This window comes from Oncorhynchus keta, chromosome 7, assembly GCF_023373465.1.
Source record: "Oncorhynchus keta strain PuntledgeMale-10-30-2019 chromosome 7, Oket_V2, whole genome shotgun sequence".
NCBI lineage: Eukaryota > Metazoa > Chordata > Actinopteri > Salmoniformes > Salmonidae > Oncorhynchus > Oncorhynchus keta.
The window spans coordinates 50,702,178-50,729,418 of NC_068427.1; the positions used below are offsets into that span (position 1 = coordinate 50,702,178).

At 43.7% G+C, this 27,241-nt stretch overlaps 1 protein-coding gene across 2 annotated transcripts in view; it reads right to left on the bottom strand.

Annotated features, from left to right (window-relative positions):
• Positions 1-26,816, bottom strand: part of ptprna (protein tyrosine phosphatase receptor type Na) — a 112,988-nt gene extending 86,172 nt beyond the window's left edge. Inside the window, exons 1-2 of one of the 2 annotated variants that reach the window (XM_052523150.1) lie at positions 26,408-26,816; positions 20,275-20,325 (exon numbers count right to left, since the gene is read on the bottom strand). In XM_052523150.1, coding sequence (XP_052379110.1) covers positions 20,275-20,325; positions 26,408-26,483 — 127 coding nt within the window. In that variant the 5' untranslated portion in view covers positions 26,484-26,816. The remainder of the gene's footprint in view (positions 1-20,274; positions 20,326-26,407) is intronic. The other variant, XM_052523151.1, reaches the window with a different exon arrangement.
• Between the last annotated feature and the right edge of the window lie 425 nt (positions 26,817-27,241).

Below are 27,241 nucleotides of genomic sequence, written 5' to 3' on the forward strand. Positions count from 1 at the left end.
TGAACCCAGCCCTCTCTCCCCTCCATAGTGAACCTGCCCTCTCTCTCCTCTCTCCTCCATAGTGAACCCTTCCCTCTCTCTCCTCTCTCCTCCATAGTGAACCCAGACCTCTCTCTCCTCTCTCCTCCATAGTGAACCCAGACCTCTCTCTCCTCTCTCCTCCATAGTGAACCCAGACCTCTCTCTCTCCTCTCTCCTCCATAGTGAACCCAGCCCTCTCTCTCCTCTCTCCTCCATAGTTAACCCAGCCCCCTCTCTCCTCCATAGTGAACCCAGCCCTCTCTCTCCTCCATAGTTAACCAAGCCCTCTCTCTCCTCTCTCCTCCATAGTGAACCCAGCCCCCTCTCTCCTCCATAGTGAACCCAGCCACCTCTCTCCTCCATAGTTAACCCAGCCCTCCCTCTCCTCTCTCCTCCATAGTTAACCCAGCCCCCTCTCTCCTCCATAGTGAACCCAGCCCCCTCTCTCCTCCATAGTTAACCCAGCCCTCTCTCTCCTCTCTCCTCCATAGTGAACCCAGCCCTCTCTCTCCTCCATAGTGAACCCAGCCACCTCTCTCCTCCATAGTTAACCCAGCCCTCCCTCTCCTCTCTCCTCCATAGTTAACCCAGCCCCCTCTCCCCTCCATAGTGAACCCAGCCCCCTCTCTCCTCCATAGTTAACCCAGCCCTCTCTCTCCTCTCTCCTCCATAGTGAACCCAGCCCTCTCTCTCCTCCATAGTGAACCCAGCCCTCTCTCTCCTCCATAGTGAACCGAGCCCTCTCTCTCCTCCATAGTGAACCCAGCCCCCTCTCTGCTCCATAGTTAACCCAGCCCTCTCTCTCCTCTCTCCTCCATAGTGAACCCAGCCCTCCCTCTCCTCCATAGTGAACCCAGCCCCCTATCTCCTCCATAGTGAACCCAGCCCCCTCTCTCCTCCATAGTGAACCCAGCCCTCCATCTCCTCCATAGTGAACCCAGCCCCCTCTCTCCTCCATAGTGAACCCAGCCCCCTCTCTCCTCCATAATTACCCCAGCCCCCTCTCTCCTCTCTCCTCCATAGTGAACACAGCCCTCTATCTCCTCTCTCCTCCATAGTGAACCCAGCCCTCTCTCTCCTCTCTCCTCCATAGTGAACCCAGACCTCTCTATCCTCCCTAGTGAACCCAGCCCTCCCTCTCCTCTCTCCTCCATAGTGAACCCAGCCCTCTCTCTCCTCTCTCCTCCATAGTGAACCCAGCCCTCTCTCTCCTCTCTCCTCCATAGTTAACCCAGCCCTCTCTCTCCTCCATAGTGAACCCAGCCCTCTCTCTCCTCCATAGTGAACCCAGCCCTCTCTCTCCTCTCTCATCCCTCCTCCCTAGTGAACCCAGCCCTCTTTCTCCTCTCTCCTCCATAGTGAACCCAGCCCTCTCTCTCCTCTCTCATCCCTCCTCCCTAGTGAACCCAGCCCTCTTTCTCCTCTCTCCTCCATAGTGAACCCAGCCCTCCCTCTCCTCCATAGTGAAACCATCCCTCTCTCTCCTCTCTCATCCCTCCTCCCTAGTGAACCCAGCCCTCTTTCTCCTCTCTCCTCCACAGTGAACCCAGGCCTCCCTCTCCTCCATAGTGAACCCAGCCCTCTCTCTCCTCTCGCCTCCATAATGAACACAACTCTCTTTCCTCTTATCCTTCCATGAAAACACCCAAAGACATGAGTCACTGCTATTTATAGGAAGAGGACAGAGAAATGGGGGAACGGGGGAGTGGTGGAATGGTGAATGGAGGAAAATGATGAAACAGAGAAGCTGAATGTATTTATTGGGAGTTAAAGGGATGTACACTGCAGTGTATTGTCTTATTTTTCATGACCGGACAAAATAGCGTGTGACAAAAAAAGCCAAAATAGATATCAAATGGATATAAATATATATATACATTTTAATATGCATATACATGTTCATATTTTAATACATTTTAATATGCATATATATATAAATACATTTTAATATGCATATATATATAAATACATGTTCATATATATATATATATATATATATATAAATACATTTTAATATATATAGATATATATAAATACATTTTAATATAGATATATATATATAAATACATTTTAATATAGATATATATATAAATACATTTTAATATAGATATATATATATATACATTTTAATAGCCAGCATCATTGTGAAAGCCATTACAAGGGGTCCATAAGCATAAACTGTAGGAAGGTCATAATGCATTATGACTGCCTCACAATGCATTATAACTGCCTCATAACTGCCTCACAATGCATTATAACTGCCTCCTAATGCATTATAACTGCCTCATAACTGCCTCACAATGCATTATAACTGCCTCATAACTGCCTCCTAATGCATTATAACTGCCTCATAACTGCCTCATAATGCATTATAACTGCCTCATAACTGCCTCATAATGCATTATAACTGCCTCATAACTGCCTCATAACTGCCTCATAACGCATTATAACTGCCTCATAACTGCCTCATAATGCATTATAACTGTCTCATAATGCATTATAACTGTCTCATAACTGCCTCATAATGCATTATAACTGCCTCATAACTGCCTCATAATGCATTATAACTGTCTCATAACTGCCTCATAACTGCCTCATAACGCATTATAACTGCCTCATAACTGCCTCATAATGCATTATAACTGTCTCATAATGCATTATAACTGTCTCATAACTGCCTGATAACGCAATATAACTGCCTCATAACTGCCTCATAATGCATTATAACTGCCTCATAACTGCCTCATAATGCATTATAACTGTCTCATAATGCATTATAACTGTCTCATAACTGCCTCATAACGCATTATAACTGCCTCATAACTGCCTCATAATGCATTATAACTGCCTCATAACTGCCTCATAACTGCCTCATAACGCATTATAACTGCCTCATAACTGCCTCATAATGCATTATAACTGTCTCATAATGCATTATAACTGTCTCATAACTGCCTCATAACGCATTATAACTGCCTCATAACTGCCTCATAATGCATTATAACTGTCTCATAACTGCCTCATAATGCATTATAACTGCCTCATAACTGCCTCATAACTGCCTCATAACTGTCTAATAATGCATTATAACTGCCTCATAACTGCCTCATAATGCATTATAACTGTCTCATAACTGTCTCATAATGCATTATAACTGCCTCATAACTGCCTCATAACTGCCTCATAACTGCCTCATAATGCATTATAACTGTCTCATAACTGCCTCATAATGCATTATAACTGCCTTATAACTGCCTCATAATGCATTATAATTGCCTCATAATGCATTATAACTGCCTCATAATGCATTATAACTGCCCCATAACTGCCTCATAATGCATTATAACTGCCTCATAATGCATTATAACTGCCTCATAATGCTTTATAGCTGTTAGCTTTAAGTAGTGTTTAACTTGTGTTTCTGTCTGTTGCACTAGATGTGTAGGTCAATTAGCCTGGCTACCCAGACTCCTTGTTTCCGGCCAAAGGCCACGCCCACAGACGTTAGTTTGAGTCTGGATAGGAGTACTTCCCCAACAAACACATTCTAACAGTTCTGATTGGTCCCCAAACACTGATGGGCTGGGCCTGAGCAAGAACATGTGAGCCATTTAAAAAAAAAAAAAAAAGGTCTTTGGCTTTGATACTCTGATTGGTTAGAGATTATCCAACCACTGATGATTATAGAGCATCGGAATAATTCAGTATGAATCATCAGGCAACAGGTAACTGTTTTAGAATCCATTATATACCAGACCAATCTGCTATCTGACACTAACAGAGAGACAAGACAGACCAATCTGCTATCTGAAACTAACAGAGAGACTAGACAGACCAATCTGCTATCTGAAACTAACAGAGAGACTAGACAGACCAATCTGCTATCTGAAACTAACAGAGAGACAAGACAGACCAATCTGCTATCTGAAACTAACAGAGAGACAAGACAGACCAATCTGCTATCTGAAACTAACAGAGAGACAAGACAGACCAATCTGCTATCTGAAACTAACAGAGAGAAGACAGACCAATCTGCTATCTGACACTAACAGAGAGAAGACAGACCAATCTGCTATCTGACACTAACAGAGAGACAAGACACACCAATCTGCTATCTGAAACTAACAGAGAGACTAGACAGACCAGACCAATCTGCTATCTGAAACTAACAGAGAGACTAGACAGACCAGACCAATCTGCTATCTGAAACTAACAGAGAGACAAGACCACCCAATCTGCTATCTGAAACTAACAGAGAGACTAGACAGACCAGACCAATCTGCTATCTGAAACTAACAGAGAGACTAGACAGACCAGACCAATCTGCTATCTGAAACTAACAGAGAGACTAGACAGACCAGACCAATCTGCTATCTGAAACTAACAGAAAGACAAGACAGACCAGACCAATCTGCTATCTGACACTAACAGAGAGACAAGACAGACCAGACAGACAAGACAATGCAGACCGACAAGACAGAGAGACAGACAAGACAATGCAGACCGACAACCCAATGCAGACCGACAAGACAATGCAGACCGACAAGAAAATGCAGACCGACAAGACAATGCCATCCGACAAGACAATGCAGACTGACAAGACAATGCAGACCAACAAGGCAAGACAAGACAGGGCAAGGTAAGCTCTCTACAGTCACATCTCCGTTTTTTGTGTGTGTGTGTGTGTGCGTGTGCGTGTGCGTGTGTGTGTGTGTGTGTGTATATGTGTATGTCGTGTGTGTGTTGTGTATGTGTGTATATGTGTGTGTGTGTGTGTGTGTGTTGTGTATGTGTGTATATGTGTGTGTGCGTGTATGTGTGTGCATAAATAAGTTCTGTAAATAGGAAGTAATAACAAGCTATGTGATTGCACTACTAACTCATTCTGACTCACTTTTACATACGCACGAGAGAGAGAGAGAGAGAGAGAGAGAGAGAGAGAGAGAGAGAGAGAGAGAGAGAGAGAGAGAGAGAGAGAGAGAGAGAGAGAGAGAGAGAGAGAGAGAGAGAGAGAGAGAGAGAGAGAGAGAGAGAGAGAGAGAGAGAGAGAGAGAGAGAGAGAGAGATAAGGTGGGCAGAGAGAGTAATTGAGTGAGTGATATATAGAGAAAGACAGAGGAGAATAGATAATATTGCATGTACCTATAGGAGGAAGATGAGTAATGTATGCTGGTGATAGAGGTGGAGATAAGAGTACGCGATTGGAGGAGAAAGGAGAAGGGGACGAGAAAGGAAGAGCGTGTAGGTATGTGAGGAGAAGTGTGTAAGCAGCGTAGCATGCTAGTGACTCATCTTCTGCCTGAGCTGCAGGAAGAAGATGAGTCATGTATTTCCAATTTCTTTAATGAAGTCTGGGTTCCTGCTCTTTAGGCCAAAGAGCGTTAAAGCGAGAGAGTGAAGAGAGAGGGAGAGAGAATAGAGAGAGAGAGAGAGGGGACAGACAGACAGACAGACAGACAGACAGACAGACAGACAGACAGACAGGTGAGCGAGAGTTGAGTGAAAGGTGAACGAGAGGTAGAGCGAGAAGTGGAGCGAGAGGTGGAGCGAGAGGTGGAGCGAGAGGTGGAGCGAGAGGTGGAGCGAGAAGTGGAGCGAGAGATGGAGCGAGAGGTGAGTGAGAGGTGAGCGAGAGGTGGAGCGAGAGGTGGAGCGAGAGGTGGAGCGAGAAGTGGAGCGAGAGGTGGAGCGAGAGGTGGAGCGAGAGGTGGAGCGAGAGGTGGAGCGAGAGGTGGAGCGAGAAGTGGAGCGAGAGGTGGGAGCGAGAGGTGGGAGCGAGAGGTGGAGCGAGAGGTGGAGCGAGAAGTGGAGCGAGAGGTGGAGCGAGAGGTGGAGCGAGAGGTGGAGCGAGAAGTGGAGCGAGAGGTGGAGCGAGAGGTGGAGCGAGAAGTGGAGCGAGAGGTGGAGCGAGAGTTGAGTGAGAGGTGAGCGAGAGGTGGAGCGAGAGGTGGAGCGAGAAGTGGAGCGAGAGGTGGAGCGAGAGGTGGAGCGAGAAGTGGAGCGAGAAGTGGAGCGAGAGGTGGAGCGAGAGGTGGAGCGAGAAGTGGAGCGAGAAGTGGAGCGAGAAGTGGAGCGAGAGGTGGAGCGAGAGCGTAAACCAAGAGAAAACACCAGACACTATGAAACACAACACTTTTACGATCTCATCCTGGAACACACAAGGTCTGAGGTCATCTGCCTTTGGCCTAAAGAGCATAAACTGAGACTAAATATCCCCCCAATATAATCCCCATACTTTAATGAAGACAGCTTCTCCATCCTAAAGGGGGAGATCAACCATTTCCAGGCCCAGGGACATGTACTAGTCTGTGGCGAACTAAATGCCAGAACTGGACAAGATCCTGACATCCTCGGCACACAGGGGGACAAACACCTGCCTGCAGGTGACAGCGTTCCCTCCCCCATATGCCCCCTGGACACAACTACGACAACATAACCAACAAAAACGGGTCACAACTCCTGTCGCACATATGTACATAGTCAATAGTAGGCTTCGAGTGGACTCCTACGGTAGATACACCTATAGCTCATCTCTTGGCAGTAGTACTGTAGACTACTTTATCACTGACCTCAACCCAGACTCTCTCAGAGCGTTCATAGTCAGCCAACTGACACCCCTATCAAATTACAGCAAAATCACAGTCTACTTGAACAGAGTAATACTCAATCATGAGACACCAAAGCCATAAGGAACTGAGTGATATTAAGAAATGCTATAGAATACTATGCTAAAGTAGCATAGAAACCTACTAAAAACAATTAGGCAACAACAAATTCAACTTCCTGGACAAAACATTTCACTGTAACGTGTCAGTAGAAAAACAGTATATTTAACCTTTCAGCTTCCTATCAAATATTTTTTCAAGCAGAAAAACTAAGAAAATTTAAACAGCAATGACAAAATGGTTTGATGAAGAATGCAAAAACCTCAGAAAGAAATTGAGAAACTTATTCAACCAAAAACACAGAGACCCCCAAAAAACCTGAGTCGTTTCTATAGTGAATCACTAAAACAATACAGAAATACACTACGGAAAAAGAAGAAACAGCACGTGTCAAGGTTGTGCTGGTGGAGAAGTCAGGTGCAGGAGAGCAGAGGGTTGTGATCTACTGATGGAGAAGTCAGGTGCAGGAGAGCAGAGGGTTGTGATCTACTGATGGAGAAGTCAGGTGCAGGAGAGCAGAGGGTTGTGATCTACTGATGGAGAAGTCAGGTGCAGGAGAGCAGAGGGTTGTGATCTACTGATGGAGAAGTCAGGTGCAGGAGAGCAGAGGGTTGTGATCTACTGATGGAGAAGTCAGGTGCAGGAGAGCAGAGGGTTGTGATCTACTGATGGAGAAGTCAGGTGCAGGAGAGCAGAGGGTTGTGATCTACTGATGGAGAAGTCAGGTGCAGGAGAGCAGAGAGTGAACAGGCGCAGACTTTATTTAGATAGGAGAAACCAACAGACGGACGCCACCGTGTCAAAACCTCCAGCCAAAGGGTAAAACGACGCGAAACAAAAATAAGCAAATGTTTAACAATTAAACATCCTACGTGAAATACCACAGAATACAGGGGAAAAAACAGCCTGGCACATAACACGAAACATGTAACAAAACACAATTCCACACAAAGACATGGGGGGACAGAGGAGTAAATACATGCAGTGTGATTGGGGAATGAAAGCCAGGTGTGCAGGGAACAAGACAAAACAAATGGTTACATGGAAAAATGGAGTGGCGATGGCTAGAAAACCGGTGATGTCGACCACCGAACGTCGCCCGAACAAGGAGAGGAGTCGACTTCGGCGGAAGTCGTGACAGCACGTCTGAAATCAGCTCAATGTAAGTAAAGAAAGAACTTGTTCTCAACTGGCCTTAATAAATAAAAGTGAAATTCATTTTTTATTTTATTTAAGAATCCATATAATCTAATCTGGGAAAATTGGAGAAAACCAAACAGACAACACAAAGAATTATCTATCTAAAATGGAGATGAATGGGTAAACCACTTCTCCGTTCTTTTTGGCTCTTTAACAAAGAACAAATCACAAAAACACATACATGATCAAATACAAATCTTAGAATCAACTATTAAAGACGTCCAGAACACACTGGATTCTCTAAATACATTGAATGAACAACAGGATAAAATAAAAACCCTCCAACCCAAAAAGACCTGCGCTGTTGATGGTATCCTCAATGAAATAATAAAATATATAGACCACAATTCCAATTGCTGTACTAAAACTCTTTAACATCATCCTGAGCTCTGGCATCATCTCAAATGGGCGGTTATTTAGAATGCATAAAATTCTACGGCCCGATAGAGACACAAAATATTTTTGTTCCTCAGTCTTCCCGCGCTTTCATTCAAAACCCAACCCCTTTTCTTTGTGTAACCAGCCGTCATATCTGTTCCGTCCGCTAAGGACGTTTTCCCTGTATGACATAATTTATAATCAATGTATGATCCATTATGTGTAGATATAATTCTGTGTGATTATTTAAGTACTTAGTAAATAAATAATTAAACCAAATCTTGTATTGCTGATTCAACTTGTTAGCCAGGGTTCGTGAAGACAACCAAGAATTTACAACTTTCAGATGTGACTGAAATAAGGTGACGATTAATATTGACTGCTATTGATGTAAAATATAATTAGGTCTTTAAGAGTTAGGTCTTTAAGAGCCACATTCCAAAAATATTACTAAAAATATTTTTATTCATGAAATCACAAGTGCAATACAGGAAAACACAGTTTAGCCTTTTGTTAATCCACCTGTCGTGTCAGATTTGGAAAATATGCTTTACAGCGAAAGCAATCCAAGCGTTTGTGTAAGTTTATTGATCGCTCGACAAAACATTATGTACCCTTAGCATCAAGTAGCTTGCATCAAGTAGCTTGGTCACAAAAATCAGAAAAGCAATCAGATTAATTGTTTACCTTTGATCATCTTCAGATGTTTTCACTCACGAGACTCCCAGTTACACAATAAATGTTCCTTTTGTTCCATAAAGATTATTTTTATATCCAAAATACCTCCGTTTGTTTGTCGCGTTATGTTCAGAAATCCACAGGAAAGAGGGTCACAACAACGCAGACAAATTCCAAATAGTTTCCATAATGTCCACAGAAACATGTCAAATGTTTTTTATAATCAATCTTCAGGTTGTTTTTAAAATATATAATCGATAATATATCAACCGCAACTGTATTTTTCAGTAGGAGAGGGAAAGGCAATGGCTGCCCAAACTCTGTTGCGCGAGCAAAACTCATGCAAACACTTGACGCGATGTTATCTTTCTGGCTCATTTTTCTAAATAAAAGCCTGAAACTATGTCTGAAGACTGTTGACCCCTTGAGATATGAAAATTAATCTGGTTGATATCCCTTTAAATGGAGCAAAGGCAGACTATGGAACGTGGAGTTTTCAAAATAGAAGCCACTTCCTGGTTTGATTTTCCTCAGGGTTTCGCCTGCAATATCAGTTCTGTTATAGTAACAGACAATATGTTGACAGTTTTGGAAATTTTAGAGTGTTTTCTATCCAATACTAATAATAATATGCATATATTAGCAAATGAGACTGAGGAGCTGGCCGTTTACTCTGGGCACCTTTTCATCCAAGCTACTCAATACTGTCCCCTGCAGCAGTAAGAAGTTTTAAACAGCTTGGAAAATTCCAGGAAAATTATGTCATGGCTTTAGAAGCTTCTGATAGGCTAATTGACATAATTTCAGCCAATTGGAGGTGTACCTATGGATGTATTTCAAGGCCTACCTTCAAACTCAGTGCCTATTTGCTTGACATCATGGGAAAATCTAAATAAATCAGCCAAGACCTCAGAAAAGAAATTGTAGACCTCCACAAGTCTGGTTCATCCTTGGGAGTAACTTCCAAATACCTGAAGGTACCACGTTCATCTGTACAAGCAATAGTACACAAGTATAAACACCATGGGACCACGCAGCCGTCATACTGCTCAGGAAGGAGATGCGTTCTGTCTCCTAGAGATGAACGGACTTTGATGCGAAAAGTGAAAATCAATCCCAGAACAACAGCAAAGGACCTTGTGAAGATACTGGAGGAAACAGGTACAAAAGTATCTATATCCACAGTAAAACGAGTCATATATCGACATAACCTGAAAGGCCGCTCAGCAAGGAAGAAGCCACTGCTCCAAAACTTCCATGAAAAAGCCAGACTGCGGATTGCAACTGCGCATGTGGACAAAGATCGTACTTTTTAGAGAAATATCCTCTGGTCTGATGAATCAAAAATAGAACTGTTTGGCCGTAATGACCGTTGTTATGTTTGGAGGAAAAAGGGGGATGCTTGCAAGCCAAAGAACACCATCCCAACCGTGAAGAACGGGGGTTGTTGGGGTGCTTTGCTGCAGGAGGGACTGGTGCACTTCACAAAATAGATGACATCTTGAGGCAGGAAAATTACGTGAATATTATGAAGTAACATCTCAAGACATCAGTCAGGAAGTTAAAGGTCTTCCAAGTGGACAATGACCCCAAGCACACTTCCACAGTTCTGGCAAAATGGCTTAAGAACAACAAAGTAAAGGTATTGGAGTCGCCATCACAAAGCCCTGACCTCAATCCTATAGCAAATGTTTGCGCAGAACTGAAAAAGCGTGTACGAGCAAGGAGGCCTACAAACCTGACTCAGTTACAACAGCTCTGTCAGGAGGAATGGGTCCAAAATTCACCAAACTTATTGTGGGAAGCTTGTGGAAGGATACCTGAAATGTTTGACCCAAGTTAAAAAATTAAAAGGCAATGCTACCAAATAAGAATTGAGTGTATGACCCACTGGGAATGTGATGAAAGAAATAAAAGCTGAAATAAATCGTTCTCTCTACTATGGCCAGGTTATGGTCACTGAGTCTGACCGTCCATGTTTTTCTATGATTTTCTCTATGGCCAGGTTATGGTCACTGAGTCTCTGGAGTAATGAATCACACAACACCATCTGGCAGTCCGATCGGGTGAATTTGGGTTTGTCTGATGCCAGGATAACGCTACATACCCCAATGCATAGTGCCTTCTGTAAAGTTGTCAAATTGTGTATGTCAAATTTTATGTTCCTTTTGATGGCCCTTTGTGTCTTGTCTTTCAGATCGTTCACAGTTACCTGTGGCTCTGATGTTATGGCCGAGGTATGTACATGTTTGTTGTGCATCTGCTCAAGACCATGGTGCTTGCCTACGGAGCTGTGAGGGGAACGGCACCTCAGTACCTCCAGGCTCTGATCAGGCGCTACACCCAAACAAGGGCACTGCGTTCATCCACCTCTGGCCTGCTCGCCTCCCTACCACTGTACAGTTCCCGCTCAGCCCAGTCAAAACTGTTCGCTGCTCTGGCCCCCAATGGTGGAACAAACTTCACGACGCCAGGACAGCGGAGTCAATCACCACCTTCCGGAGACACCTGAAACCCCACCTCTTTAAGGCTCCCCCCTTTAAGATTTAGATGCACTATTGTAAAGTGACTATTCTACTGGATGTCATAAGGTGAATGCACCAATTTGTAAGTGCTCTGGATAAGAGCGTCTGCTAAATGACTTAAATGTAAATGTAAATGCTCTAGGGCAACGGTGTCGAGACGGAATTTGTATTTGCGGTGCTGGCAATCTGGGCCTTTTTTGTTACACCATTATTTTTGTCTTACTGAGATTTAATGAGGCTTTACTGAGGGCTCAGGTTTGGCAGAATCTGTGCAGAAGAGCTAGCTGTTGCTGTAGACCATCCTTGGTTAGGGACAGAAGTACCAGACCATCAGCAAACAGTAGACATTTGACTTCAAGTTCAGGGAGAGTGAGGCCGGGTGCTGCAGACTGTTCTAGTGCCAGTTTATTGATATACTAAATAATATACAGAGCATTCTGAAAGTATTCAGACCCCTTCCCTTTTTCCACATTTTGTTACGCTACAGCCTTATTCTAAAATTGATTAAATAAATACAAATCCTCATTAATTTACACACAATACCCCATAATGACATCACAATACCCCATAATGACATCACAATACCCCATAATGACATCACAATACCCCATAATGACATCACAATACCCCATAATGACATCACAATACCCCATAATGACGAAGCGAAAACAGGTATTTAGAAAGTTTAGCAAATGTATAAAATATTTAAAAATCAACAGAATACCATAAGTATTCAGACCCTTTGCTATGAGACTTGAAATTGAGCTCAGGTGCATCCTGTTTCCATTGATTATCCTTGAGATTTTTTGTAAAAACTTGATTGGAGTCCACCTGTTATGTTCCCCGGTTTCTGTGCTGTTTTGGGTTTGTGTGTGTGTGTGTGTGTGTTTCAGGATGGCTTCCTGGATTCCAAGCAGCTGATTGGTCGGCCCTATTGCAAATTGGGGCGCTCTCGTCAGGGGATACAGCTGTCTGCAATTACCGACTCCTTCTACAGCCTGAAAAGCCAGTGTTCCTTTGTTAGAAGGGATTCTTTGTATGTTGAAAAGCCAGTGTTCCTTTGTTAGAAGGGATTCTTTGTATGTTGAAAAGCCAGTGTTCCTTTGGTAGAAGGGATTATTTGTATGTTGAAAAGCCAGTGTTCCTTTGGTAGAAGGGGTTCTTTGTATGTTGAAAAGCCAGTGTTCCTTTGGTAGAAGGGGTTCTTTGTATGTTGAAAAGCCAGTGTTCCTTTGGTAGAAGGGATTCTTTGTATGTTGAAAAGCCAGTGTTCCTTTGGTAGAAGGGATTATTTGTATGTTGAAAAGCCAGTGTTCCTTTGGTAGAAGGGATTCTTTGTATGTGGTTGTTGTTGGTAAATTTGTTTCAAAGTCTTTTGTAGCCGGTCCTGCAGAAGTATGTTGTAGTGTTATTTTGATTTATTCAAATTGTTCACTGAGTTGGTGACTTCTTCTGTTTCATTTGATCCCAGGGGGGGAAGGTGAGGTGCACCTTGGGAGTGTTTAGGCAAGAGGCCTGCGGGCGTACATATACCTGTCGTGTCTTTGGCTATACCGGATTAATTAATATGACATGCTATTCTATAAAATAATTTCTCTGTAATTAATATTACCTGATTAAGCTAATCAGGTAAATGTAATTAACTAGAAAGTCATAAACTTCTGACCCACTGGAATTGTGATACAGTGAATTATAAGTGAAATATTCCGCCAGTAAAGAGTCACGCACAAAGTAGATGTCCTAACCGACTTGCCAAAACTATAGTTTGTTAACAAGAAATTTGTGGAGTGGTTGAAAAACGAGTTTTAAATTACTCCAACCTAAGTGTTTGTAAACTTCCGACTTCAACTGTATATTTATATATACATATATATTATTGTTGGTCAAACATTATGTTTAATTTATGTTATACTTCATCTACATTGCTCTGACATTAGTGGCAACTACCCATTCATGCTTGTAAAGCATTTATTGAGAGAGAGAGAGAGAGAGAGAGATGGTTCTCAATTGGTACAATATACATAGAGTACTGCACACTATACAATTACTTAGGTTTAAAAATAAGCTCAACTGGACACCTTAATGATGAGAGAGTGATTGAAATGTAAATACCTATTCAAATGTGGCTAAAACTAATTGATTGCATTTTATGGGTGTGGGGTTCACTTGCAAAACAAGATTTCACCCATTGGGACAAACAAACTCAAAAAGAGCAATTAAGATTTGGAAACATCTAAAATACAGTGACCCTCTCTCATATCATTACCAAGCCCTGCAATGCCAAGAGGCCCAGTGAGGACAGCCTTGCCATTGAGAAGGGTGGACACATACTTATTGTTATTGTTCAATGTATGGTTATATGATTGGTTATTGTTGTTACTGTTGTCAAGTTGGCAATATTGATTATTATTATTAACTATGTTAATATTTTAAACGTCCAAAATAAGCTCTGGCAATATGTACATTGTTATGTCACTCAAATAAAGCATATTGAATTGAATTGAATGAGAGAGAGAGAGAGACAAAGAGAGAGAGAGAAGAGAGAGAGGGAGAGAGAGAGTGAGAGCGGAGAAAAAGAGAGAGAAAGAATGAGAGACAGAGGAGAGAGAGAGGAGAGGAGAGGAGAGAGAGAATGAGAGAGGAGAGAGAGAGAGAATGAGAGAGAGGAGAGGAGAGGGAGAATGAGAGAGAGAGAAGGGAGAGAGAATGAGAGGGAGAGGAGAGAGAGGAGAGAGGGAAAGAGAGGAGAGAGAGGAGAGAGAATGAGAGAGAGGAGAGAGGGAAAGAGAGGAGAGAGAGGAGAGAGAATGAGAGAGAGGAGAGAGAGGAGAGAGAATGAGAGAGAGAGGAGAGAGGGAAAGAGAGGAGAGAGAGGAGAGAGAATGAGAGAGAGAGGAGAGAGGGAAAGAGAGGAGAGAGAGGAGAGAGAATGAGAGAGAGAGGAGAGAGGGAAAGAGAGGAGAGAGAATGAGAGAGACAGAGAAGAGAGAAGGAAAGAGAGAGGAGAGAGAGAGATATTGTGGGGGGTGTTGACCCAGCTGCCTTCATCCTGATGATGTCACCGTTGCCGTAGAAACAATATGTAGTAGCTGGAGAGGGGCTCTGATGAGGAGAGGAGAGGCAGGGAGGGAGGTGACAGAGAGAGGAGAAGGAGATGTGGTCTGTGTGTGTCTACCCTTCTCCAATACACCTACGACAATAAACACACACACATACACACCAACGCACTTATTACACATTAACCACCTCCACCACCACACACACACACACACACACACACACACACAGAAAACACACACATGGTACAGTCACACACACACACACACACACACACACACACACACAACACACACTAAACACACACACACACAGAAAATACAGAATGGTATGTCATGGCATGTAACACGAAACCCTATCCCACATACGTAAGCCTCCCCTACCATAACAACTAGTCATCCCATGAATATATCATATATAACAGACACCCCCATGCACCGTAACACTGAGCCAAGCTGCAGAGATAGATACATCCGTTCCACAGATCCAGAACAAACCAACAGTCTTTCATCTGCTTAACATATCTGAAGTAAACCAGCTGTGGTACCTCGCTAGCTACGGTTGTGTGTCTGTGGTACCTCGCTAGCTAAGGTTATGTGTCTGTGGTACCTCGCTAGCTAAGGTTATGTGTCTGTGGTACCTCGCTAGCTACGGTTATGTGTCTGTGGTACCTCGCTAGCTACGGTTATGTGTCTGTGGTACCTCGCTAGCTAAGGTTATGTGTCTGTGGTACCTCGCGAGCTAAGGTTATGTGTCTGTGGTACCTCGCTAGCTAAGGTTATGTGTCTGTGGTACCTCGCTAGCTAAGGTTATGTGTCTGTGGTACCTCGCTAGCTAAGGTTATGTGTCTGTGGTACCTCGCTAGCTACGGTTGTGTGTCTGTGGTACCTCGCTAGCTAAGGTTATGTGTCTGTGGTACCTCGCTAGCTACGGTTATGTGTCTGTGGTACCTCGCTAGCTAAGGTTATGTGTCTGTGGTACCTCGCTAGCTAAGGTTATGTGTCTGTGGTACCTCGCTAGCTAAGGTTATGTGTCTGTGGTACCTCGCTAGCTAAGGTTATGTGTCTGTGGTTCCTACTGTAGCTTCATAAGGTTGTGTGTCTGGCACCTACTGTAGCTACATAAGGTTGTGTGTCTGTGGTACCTCGCTAGCTAAGGTTATGTGTCTGTGGTTCCTACTGTAGCTAGCTAAGGTTGTGTGTCTGTGGCACCTACTGTAGCTAGCTAAGGTTGTGTGTCTGTGGCACCTCGCTAGCTAAGTTTATGTGTCTGTGATACCTACTGTAGCTACATAAGGTTGTGTGTCTGTGGTACCTCGCTAGCTAACGTTATGTGACTGTGGTTCCTACTGTAGCTAGCTACGGTTGTGTGTCTGTGGCACCTACTGTAGCTAGCTAAGGTTGTGTGTCTGTGGTACCTACTGTAGCTAGCTAAGGTTGTGTGTCTGTGGCACCTCGCTAGCTAAGTTTATGTGTCTGTGGTACCTACTGTAGCTAGCTACGGTTGTGTGTCTGTGGCACCTACTGTAGCTAGCTAAGGTTGTGTCTGTGGTACCTACTGTAGCTAGCTAAGGTTATGTGTCTGTGGTACCTACTGTAGCTAGCTAAGGTTATGTGTCTGTGGTACCTACTGTAGCTAGCTAAGGTTGTGTGTCTGTGGTACCTAGCTAGCTAAGGTTGTGTGTCTGTGTCTGTGGTACCTTGCCAGCTACGTACTTGCAATGAGGAATGAGGATGGGACAGAGTGTAAATCATTCAGTTCTGTCAGCGGCTGTGTGGTGCAGCGTGTTATGGGCTAGGTCCTGCTGGGATGGTGTGTGTGTGTATGTGTGTGTGTGTGTGTGTGTGTGTGTGTGTGTGTGTGTGTGTGTGTGTGTGTGTGTGTGTGTGTGTGTGTGTGTGTGTGTGTGTGTGTGTGTGTGTGTGTGTGTGTATGTATTTGAGTGTGTTGTAAGTTTGGTCCTGCTGGGATGGAAGAAAGCAAGAGGAAGGCTGTTTAAATGTTGATGAGGCAGGAAGCGTGTGTATAATCGTTACAGGATAGAAGAAAGGTTCTCGATTTTGTGCTCTACTCCACATCTAGGCTGTGATGTCAGGAATGGTATATGCCCTGTTTTAGATACAGATGGGGCTACTACTGTGGAATCAGGACAGAGGGGGTTGGGGGGGTGGACATACTACTACTGTGGAATTAGGACAGAGGGGGTTTGGTGGTGGGGGTGGGTTACTGTGGAATCAGGACAGAGGGGGTTTGGTGGTGGGGTGGACATGCTACTACTGTGGAATCAGGACAGAGGGGTTTGGTGGGGGGTGGACATGCTACTACTGTGGAATCAGGACAGAGGGGGTTTGGTGGTGGGGGGTGGGTTACTGTAGAATCAGGACAGAGGGGGTTTGGTGTTGGGGCGGGGGGGTGGACATGCTACTACTGTGGAATCAGGACAGAGGGGTTTGGTGGTGGGGGTGGGTTACTGTGGAATCAGGACAGAGGGGGTGTGGTGTTGGGGCGGGGGGGTGGACATGCTACTACTGTGGAATCAGGACAGAGGGGTTTGGTGGTGGGGGGTGGGTTACTGTGGAATCAGGACAGAGGGGGTTTGGTGGTGGGGTGGACATGCTACTACTGTGGAATCAGGACAGAGGGGTTTGGTGGGGGGGGGTGGACATGCTACTACTGTGGAATCAGGACAGAGGGGGTTTGGTGGGGGGTGGACATACTACTACTGTGGAATCAGGACAGAGGGGGTTTGGTGGGGGTGGACATACTACTACTGTGGAATCAGGACAGAGGGGGTTTGGTGGGGGTGGACATACTACTACTGTGGAATCAGGACAGAGGGGTTTGGTGGGGGGTGGACATACTACTACTGTGGAATCAGGACAGAGGGGGTTTGGTGGGGGGTGGACATACTACTACTGTGGAATCAGGACAGAGGGGTTTGGTGGGGGGTGGACATACTACTACTGTGGAATCAGGACAGAGGGGGTTTGGTGGGGGGGTGGACATACTACTACTGTGGAATCAGGACAGAGGGGGTTTGGTGGGGGGTGGACATACTACTACTGTGGAATCAGGACAGAGGGGGTTTGGTGGGGGGTGGACATACTACTACTGTGGAATCAGGACAGAGGGGTTTGGTGGGGGGTGGACATACTACTACTGTGGAATCAGGACAGAGGGGTTTGGTGGGGGGTGGACATACTACTACTGTGGAATCAGGACAGAGGGGTTTGGTGGGGGGTGGACATACTACTACTGTGGAATCAGGACAGAGGGGTTTGGTGGGGGGTGGACATACTACTACTGTGGAATCAGGACAGAGGGGGTTTGGTGGTGGGGTGGGTTACTGTGGAATCAGGACAGAGGGGGTTTGGTGGGGGGGTGGACATACTACTAAATAAATCAATAAATAAGAACACGATAAAGTAAGCCGCCTCACTACATGACCTTTCCAAAATCATTGGCATTAATATGGGCAATAGGACTCACCAGTGGCACAGCGGTCTAAGGCACTGCATCTCAGTGCTGGAGGCGTCACTACAGACACCCTGGTTCAATTCCAGACTGTATCACAACCGGCCGTGATTGGGAGTCCCGTAGGGCGGCGCACAATTGGCCCAGTGTCGTCCGTGTTTGGACGGTGTGGGCCGTCATGGTGAATAAGAATTTGTACTTTAACTGACTTGTCGAGTTTAATAAATGTAAAATAAATTAATATGGATTTGGGTCCCCCATTTGCAGCTAAAACAGCCTCTTCTGGGAAGGCTTTCCGCTAAGGTTATGCTGGAACATTTCTGCGGGGACTTCCTTACATTCAGCCACCAAGAGCATTAGTTAGGTCGGACACAGATCTTGGGTGATTAGGCCTGTCTCTGAGCCGGCATTCCAATTCATCCCAGAGGTGTTCGATGAGGTTGAGGTCAGGGCTCTGTACAGGCCAGTCATGTTGCGGGGCGGCAGGTACTTTAGTAGCTCTGGACTTGTAACCAAAAGGTTGCTAGATCGAATCCCGAGCTGACAAGCTAAAAATCTGTTGTTTTGCCCCTGAACAGGCAGTTAACCCACTGTTCCTAGGCTGTCATTGAAAATAAGTATTTGTTCTTAACTGACTTGCCAAGTTAAATAAAGATATAAAAAATTATCATGCTGAAACAGGAAAGGGCCTTCCCCAAACTTTTCCCACAAATTTGGAAGCAAAGAATCGTCTAGAATGTCATTGTTAGCAGTAAGATTTACCTTCACTGGAACTAAGGGCCGAACCATGAAAAACAACCGTAGACCATTATTCCTCCTCCACCAAACTTTACAGTTGGCACTACGCATTCGGGCTGGCAGCGATATCCTGGCATCTGCCAAACCCAGATTTGTGCATCGCACTGCCATATAGGGAATCATGATTCATCACTCCAGAGAACGCTTTCTCCAGAGGTGTGCATGGTGATCTTAGGCTTGTGTGCGGCTGCTTGGCCATGGAAACCCATTTCATGAAGCTCCCAATTAACAGTTTTTGTGCTGACGTTGCTTCCAGAGGCAGTTTGGAACTCGATAGTGAGTGTTGCAACCATAGACAGACGATTCTTACACACTTCAGCACTCGCCGGTCCCGCTCTGTGAGCTTGTGTGGCCTACCATTTTGTGTCTGAGCCGTTGTTGCTCCTAGACATTTCCACTTCACTATAAAAGCACCTAGAGTTGACCGAGGCAGCTCTAGCAGGGCAGAAATTGGATGAACTGACCTGTTGGTAAGGTGGCTTCCTATGACGGTTCCACATTGAAAGTCACTGAGCTCTTCAGGAAGGCCATTATACTGCCAATGTTTGTCTATGGGGATTGCATGGCGGTGTGCTCGATTTTGTATACAGTGGCATGCGAAATATTCCTGAACCCCATTGGAATTTTTCCTATTTTGTTGCCTTACAACCTGGAACTAAAATATTTGGGGGGAGGTTTATACCATTTGATTTACACAACATGGCTATCACTTTGAAGATGCCTCTACGCAGACGACACTATTCTGTATTCATCTTTGGACACTGTGTAAACTAACCTAAAAATGAGCTTCAATGCCATACAACACTCCTTCCGTGGCCTCGAACTGCTCTTAAACGATAGTAAAACCAAATGCATGCTTTTCAACCATTCGCTACCCGCACCCGCCCGCCCGACAAGCATCACTACTCTGGATGGTTCTGACCTAGAATATGTGGACAACTACAAATACAGTGGGGCAAAAAAGTATTCAGTCAGCAACCAATTGTGCAAGTTCTCCCACTTAAAAAGATGAGAAAGGCCTGTAATTTTCATCATAGGTTTCACTTCAACTATGAGAGACAAAATGAGAAGAAAAAAAAATCCAGAAAATCACATTGTAGAATTTTTAATGAATTTATCTGCAAATTATGGTGGAAAATAAGTTTTTGGTCACCTACAAACAAGCAAGAGGGGGGCACTGACTGAAGCTGACATCGTAAGCCTTATCTGGGTCAAATGCATGCTACTCTCTAGGGGATACCGACCACAGGGCAGGAGGGATAGGATAGGATTCTCAGCTAAGAGCACACACACACACACACACACACGCACACACACACACACACACACACACACACACACACACACACACACACACACACACACACACACACACACACACACACACACACACGAACACACACACACACACACACACACACACACACACACACACACACACACACACACACACACACACACACACACAGGGTACTCACCGTCAGAGCAGAACTGCTCCCTGGAGCACAGCCTCCTCTCAAACACACAACCTGAGAGGGAGAGAGAGGGATTAATAGCAGCTCTGCTAAAAGCATTCATTAATTGAAAGGGACTAGATTATACCTGTTGATGGAAACTGTTACAGTAGGTTCTAAAGGGACTAGATTATACCTGTTGATGGAAACTGTTACAGTAGGTTCTATAGGGACTAGATTATACCTGTTGATGGAAACTGTAACAGTAGGTTCTAAAGGGACTAGATTATACCTGTTGATGGAAACTGTAACAGTAGGTTCTATAGGGACTAGATTATACCTGTTGATGGAAACTGTTACAGTAGGTTCTATAGGGACTAGATTATACCTGTTGATGGAAACTGTTACAGTAGGTTCTAAAGGGACTAGATTATACCTGTTGATGGAAACTGTAACAGTAGGTTCTAAAGGGACTAGATTATACCTGTTGATGGAAACTGTTACAGTAGGTTCTAAAGGGACTAGATTATACCTGTTGATGGAAACTGTTACAGTAGGTTCTAAAGGGACTAGATTATACCTGTTGATGGAAACTGTTACAGTAGGTTCTATAGGGACTAGATTATACCTGTTGATGGAAACTGTTACAGTAGGTTCTAAAGGGACTAGATTATACCTGTTGATGGAAACTGTTACGGTAGGTTCTAAAGGGACTAGATTATACCTGTTGATGGAAACTGTTACAGTAGGTTCTAAAGGGACTAGATTATACCTGTTGATGGAAACTGTTACAGTAGGTTCTATAGGGACTAGATTATACCTGTTGATGGAAACTGTTACAGTAGGTTCTAAAGGGACTAGATTATACCTGTTGATGGAAACTGTTACAGTAGGTTCTATAGGGACTAGATTATACCTGTTGATGGAAACTGTTACGGTAGGTTCTATAGGGACTAGATTATACCTGTTGATGGAAACTGTTACAGTAGGTTCTATAGGGACTAGATTATACCTGTTGATGGAAACTGTTACAGTAGGTTCTATAGGGATTAGATTATACCTGTTGATGGAAACTGTTACAGTAGGTTCTATAGGGATTAGATTATACCTGTTGATGGAAACTGTTACAGTAGGTTCTAAAGGGACTAGATTATACCTGTTGATGGAAACTGTTACAGTAGGTTCTATAGGGACTAGATTATACCTGTTGATGGAAACTGTTACAGTAGGTTCTATAGGGACTAGATTATACCTGTTGATGGAAACTGTTACAGTAGGTTCTAAAGGGACTAGATTATACCTGTTGATGGAAACTGTAACAGTAGGTTCTAAAGGGACTAGATTATACCTGTTGATGGAAACTGTTACAGTAGGTTCTATAGGGACTAGATTATACCTGTTGATGGAAACTGTTACAGTAGGTTCTATAGGGACTAGATTATACCTGTTGATGGAAACTGTTACAGTAGGTTCTATAGGGACTAGATTATACCTGTTGATGGAAACTGTTACAGTAGGTTCTAAAGGGACTAGATTATACCTGTTGATGGAAACTGTTACAGTAGGTTCTAAAGGGACTAGATTATACCTGTTGATGGAAACTGTTACAGTAGGTTCTATAGGGACTAGATTATACCTGTTGATGGAAACTGTAACAGTAGGTTCTAAAGGGACTAGATTATACCTGTTGATGGAAACTGTAACAGTAGGTTCTATAGGGACTAGATTATACCTGTTGATGGAAACTGTTACAGTAGGTTCTATAGGGACTAGATTATACCTGTTGATGGAAACTGTTACAGTAGGTTCTAAAGGGAATAGATTATACCTGTTGATGGAAACTGTTACAGTAGGTTCTAAAGGGACTAGATTATACCTGTTGATGGAAACTGTTACAGTAGGTTCTAAAGGGACTAGATTATACCTGTTGATGGAAACTGTTACAGTAGGTTCTATAGGGACTAGATTATACCTGTTGATGGAAACTGTTACAGTAGGTTCTATAGGGACTAGATTACACCTGTTGATGGAAACTGTTACAGTAGGTTCTATAGGGACTAGATTATACCTGTTCTGATAATGTAAGCAGTGAGCACATCACACACTCTTCTGTTAGTAACATCATTAATCATAAATTCTCAGAGGAACACACCCAACTAAATCTCCCCGTCTGATCACATACAGCGCGTCTGTACAGTGGGCATCTAGCACGTGTGACATAACAGCAAAACAGCATGAGGTCCCTGTTCCTGTATCACATATTCACTATGTCTCCGATGATGGAAGAGAAAGTGAATATGTCACACGGTGACAGGAAGTGTGTGTTGCTTTACGTTATGAGAGGAGAGACGGGAACATCAAATTTGACATGACAATTAGGATCTGTCTAAAAATACTTGAATCAGTTATTGAACCCATTGCCCTTTATGGATGTGAGGTCAGGGGTCCGCTCACCAACCAAGAATTCACAAAATGGGACAAACACTAAATTGAGACTCTGCATGCATATTTCTGCATCAATATTCTCTGTGTACAATGTAAAACACCAAATAATGCTCGCAGAGCAGAATAGGCTGATACCCACTAATTATCAAAATCCAGAAAGAGATGTTAAATATGGAAATTTATCATCATTGGATTTGCTTTCGAATTCTTTGTGGATCTGTGTAATCTGAGGGAAATATGTGTCTCTAATATGGTCATACATTGGGCAGGAGGTTAGGAAGTGCAGCTCAGTTTCCACCTCATTTTGTGTGCAGTGAGCACATAGCCTGTCTTCTCTTGAGAGCCATGTCTGCCTACGGGCGGCCTTTCTCAATAGCAAGGCTATGCTCACTAAGTCTGTACATAGTCAAAGCTTTCCTTAAGTTTGGGTCAGTCACAGTGGTCAGGTATTCTGCCACTGTGTACTCTTTGTTTTAGGGCCAAATACTGTTCTAGTTTGCTCTGTTTTTTTGTTAATTCTTTCCAATGTGTCAAGTAATTATCTTTTTGTTTTCTCATGATTTGGTTGTGTCTAACCCCCCCCCCTCTCTCTCTCTCTCTCTCTCTCTCTCTCTCTCTCTCTCTCTCTCTCTCTCTCTCTCTCTCTCTCTCTCTCTCTCTCTCTCTCTCTCTCTCTCTCTCTCTCTCTCTGACTCAGTGACTGACATTCAAATAATCACCTCCACCAATCGACTCTCTCTCTCTCTATGTATGCATATGCTGTGAGGTAGCAATTGAGCCTGGGGTCGAGGTTAGACAGTGGGGTTTCTGGCGTAGGATGGAGTGATTGATTAAGAACTGAAATCTGTGTATGGGGGGAGGGGATGATGCTTTCCCACAGAGCAGAGTAAAGACAGCTTCTGACAGCTGCCGGGACACACTGTCCTGATCTCCTACATTATTATCTTCCAGTGGCTATACACTCAGACAGATACAAATATAGTGGCAGACACAGACACCTGAATGCTCCCAGCAGACCTGAAATCTTTCAAATACTTTGGGAGATGTTATTGAACCTGCCTGGAGTGCAGGTCTCCTGGTCTTATCTTCTGTCATGTACCCAGCTAAAGTCTCCTGGTCTCATCCTCTATCATGTACCCAGCTAAGGTCTCCTGGTCTCCTCTATCATGCACCCAGCTAAGGTCTCCTGGTCTCCTCTATCATGTACCCAGCTAAGGTCTCCTGGTCTTATCTTCTGTCATGTACCCAGCTAAGGTCTCCTGGTCTCCTCTATCATGTACCCAGCTAAGGTCTCCTGGTCTCATCCTCTATCATGTACCCAGCTAAGGTCTCCCGGTCTCATCCTCTATCATGTACCCAGCTAAGGTCTCCTGGTTTCCTCTATCATGTACCCAGCTAAGGTCTCCTGGTCTCATCCCTGTATATTCAGAGTGTTTGTCTCCTATATATTCAGAGTGTTTGTCTCCTATATATTCAGAGTGTTTGTCTCCTGTATATTCAGAGTGTTTGTCTCCTGTATATTCAGAGTGTTTGTCTCCTATATATTCAGAGTGTTTGTCTCCTGTATATTCAGAGTGTTTGTCTCCTGTATATTCAGAGTGTTTGTCTCCTATATATTCAGAGTGTTTGTCTCCTATATATTCAGAGTGTTTGTCTCCTATATATTCAGAGTGTTTGTCTCCTGTATATTCAGAGTGTTTGTCTCCTGTATATTCAGAGTGTTTGTCTCCTGTATATTCAGAGTGTTTGTCTCCTGTATATTCAGAGTGTTTGTTCCCTATATATTCAGAGTGTTTGTCTCCTATATATTCAGAGTGTTTGTCTCCTGTATATTCAGAGTGTTTGTCTCCTGTATATTCAGAGTGTTTGTCTCCTGTATATTCAGAGTGTTTGTTCCCTATATATTCAGAGTGTTTGTCTCCTGTATATTCAGAGTGTTTGTCTCCTGTATATTCAGAGTGTTTGTCTCCTGTATATTCAGAGTGTTTGTCTCCTGTATATTCAGAGTGTTTGTTCCCTGTATATTCAGAGTGTTTGTCTCCTATATATTCAGAGTGTTTGTCTCCTATATATTCAGAGTGTTTGTCTCCTGTATATTCAGAGTGTTTGTTCCCTGTATATTCAGAGTGTTTGTCTCCTGTATATTCAGAGTGTTTGTCTCCTGTATATTCAGAGTGTTTGTCTCCTGTATATTCAGAGTGTTTGTCTCCTATATATTCAGAGTGTTTGTCTCCTGTATATTCAGAGTGTTTGTTCCCTATATATTCAGAGTGTTTGTCTCCTATATATTCAGAGTGTTTGTCTCCTGTATATTCAGAGTGTTTGTGTTTGTCTCCTGTATATTCAGTATATTCAGAGTGTTTGTCTCCTGTATATTCAGAGTGTTTGTCTCCTATATATTCAGAGTGTTTGTCTCCTGTATATTCAGTTTGTGTTTGTTCCTGTATATTCTGTATATTCAGAGTGTTTGTCCCCTATATATTCAGAGTGTTTGTCCCCTGTATATTCAGAGTGTTTGTTCCCTATATATTCAGAGTGTTTGATCCCTGTATATTCAGAGTGTTTGTCTCCTATATATTCAGGTTATACATTAGATTATTTCATTTTCAGAGGATGCTTTGAAGAGGGAGATGCACACTTTTGTTTTTATCCACATTCCCATAATTCTAGATGCACTTCAGCATACTAAAGAAATTCAAAAGATGAAGGCGTAGCCCTGTTGGGCCACGGCAACCCCTTATGGAAAATAACTTACAACATATTCCACCACTGTAACAGAGAAACAGGGAGACGATTTAGTGATCAATTAAATGCTCGTTGGTGTCAAACAGGGAACTACAGCCATTTAAATGGCTGACTAAATGAGAGAAACACAAAGAAAAACAGATCCTTGAACTTTCACCTTTGGAACACCGAGTAACCGTGGTAACTGGCTGAGATGAACCAGAGACCATTATGACGCCTTGGAGTCAGAATAAGGCTCATTATGGAACTAAATCGTGTGACGGGGGACGGAGGAGAGGGGAGGAGGTAAGGAGAGAGGTAAAAACAGGAGAGTGGAGACCAGGGTTGACGAGATGAGAGAGAATTATATATATATTTTTAAAGGCAGGATAGTATACAATGAACAAGACAAGGCAAACAGCGCCAAACTGTAGCCTGGTCGCTCTCCGTGGTCCTGAAAACCATTTAATATCAAGCAGGTGGAAAGCCATAGCTAAAAGCTTTGCGAATATATCTTTTTTTTTACTTTCTTCACTTTTACCTTTCCACGGTGAACTGTGCTTATTTACACAACTTAACAGAAAATAATATGTAATGCTCGCTTAGTCAAACTAAAACCGCATCAAAATAAATGACGTCGGGCAAAACGCCTTTGAATCACGATTTTACAGCTAGCTTACCTTATGTATTTTAGTAAATCAATTGAAAGTCTAGCCGTTAATTGATGTTACAAAAAACCTAAACATGTATTTTGACCAAAATCATCTTCTCTATCAGATGGATGGCATGTCTTCGATGCAATGTAATGACATCCACACGTAGCAGATCTTTGAAGTAAACTAAAAAGACGACATCAATGTCTCTATACTGCGGACTTCATTCCAAACACTACTTCACTACCTCCACAGTGATGTTTCCCTCTACCAGCACGTCTTCTCTTCCACCTCTCCCTCCACCGAAACAACATGCCACTCCACCATCATCTTACCGTATCTGCTTGACATCCCAAGATGGTACAACAGCGTCATGAAAAACAACACTCTCCATAGCCTCGGGCGCTTCATTTTTAGACAGACACCACCTACAAAAGACTAATACTTTCTGATGTAGGCTTCACGATCCAATTCCGTCCCTTATGACTCTATTCAAATCCCCATGTTATTTCACGGAGCTGCGACCAGACCTATACTCCGCTGGATTCACGCCAGGTAACGGAAACCAAACCTTGACTAAAGTGCAATAACTGTGGGTTTGAGCGAAAGGGAAAGGGGAACACACACACACGTATGACACACGACATTCCAAACCCCTGGAAATCCTGGAGCGGATCTGGAGCGGGGAATCTCTCCATTTCCTCCCTGTGTCGGTCTCTTCCGCTCCCGCAATAGATCTGTTCGGTGGGGTCCCGCAATTGACGTCACAAAAGGACCCTGTTGAATTTTCAAGATGTTTTGCAGCGGCAAAGACAGCGCGCGGTGGGCCAATGGTAGTGAGAGCTGCCTCTGTCTCCGAGATAGAGGAGAACAAGCAAAGGCAGCGCGGTGGGCCAATGGTAGTGAGAGCTGCCTCTGTCTCCGAGATAGAGGAGAACAAGCAAAGGCAGCGCGGTGGGCCAATGGTAGTGAGAGCTGCCTCTGTCTCCGAGATAGAGGAGAACAAGCAAAGGCAGCGCGGTGTAGAACAGAGGATGCTGACAATGCCATTGATTAATGGTCAATGTTGGTTCATCCATCGAATTTGGATAGGAAAACCCATTTATCCGTTTCTTGAACAGCAGTTTTGTAGGGCAATTTTTTGTTTAGGGTTAGTGTAGAAACCTAAG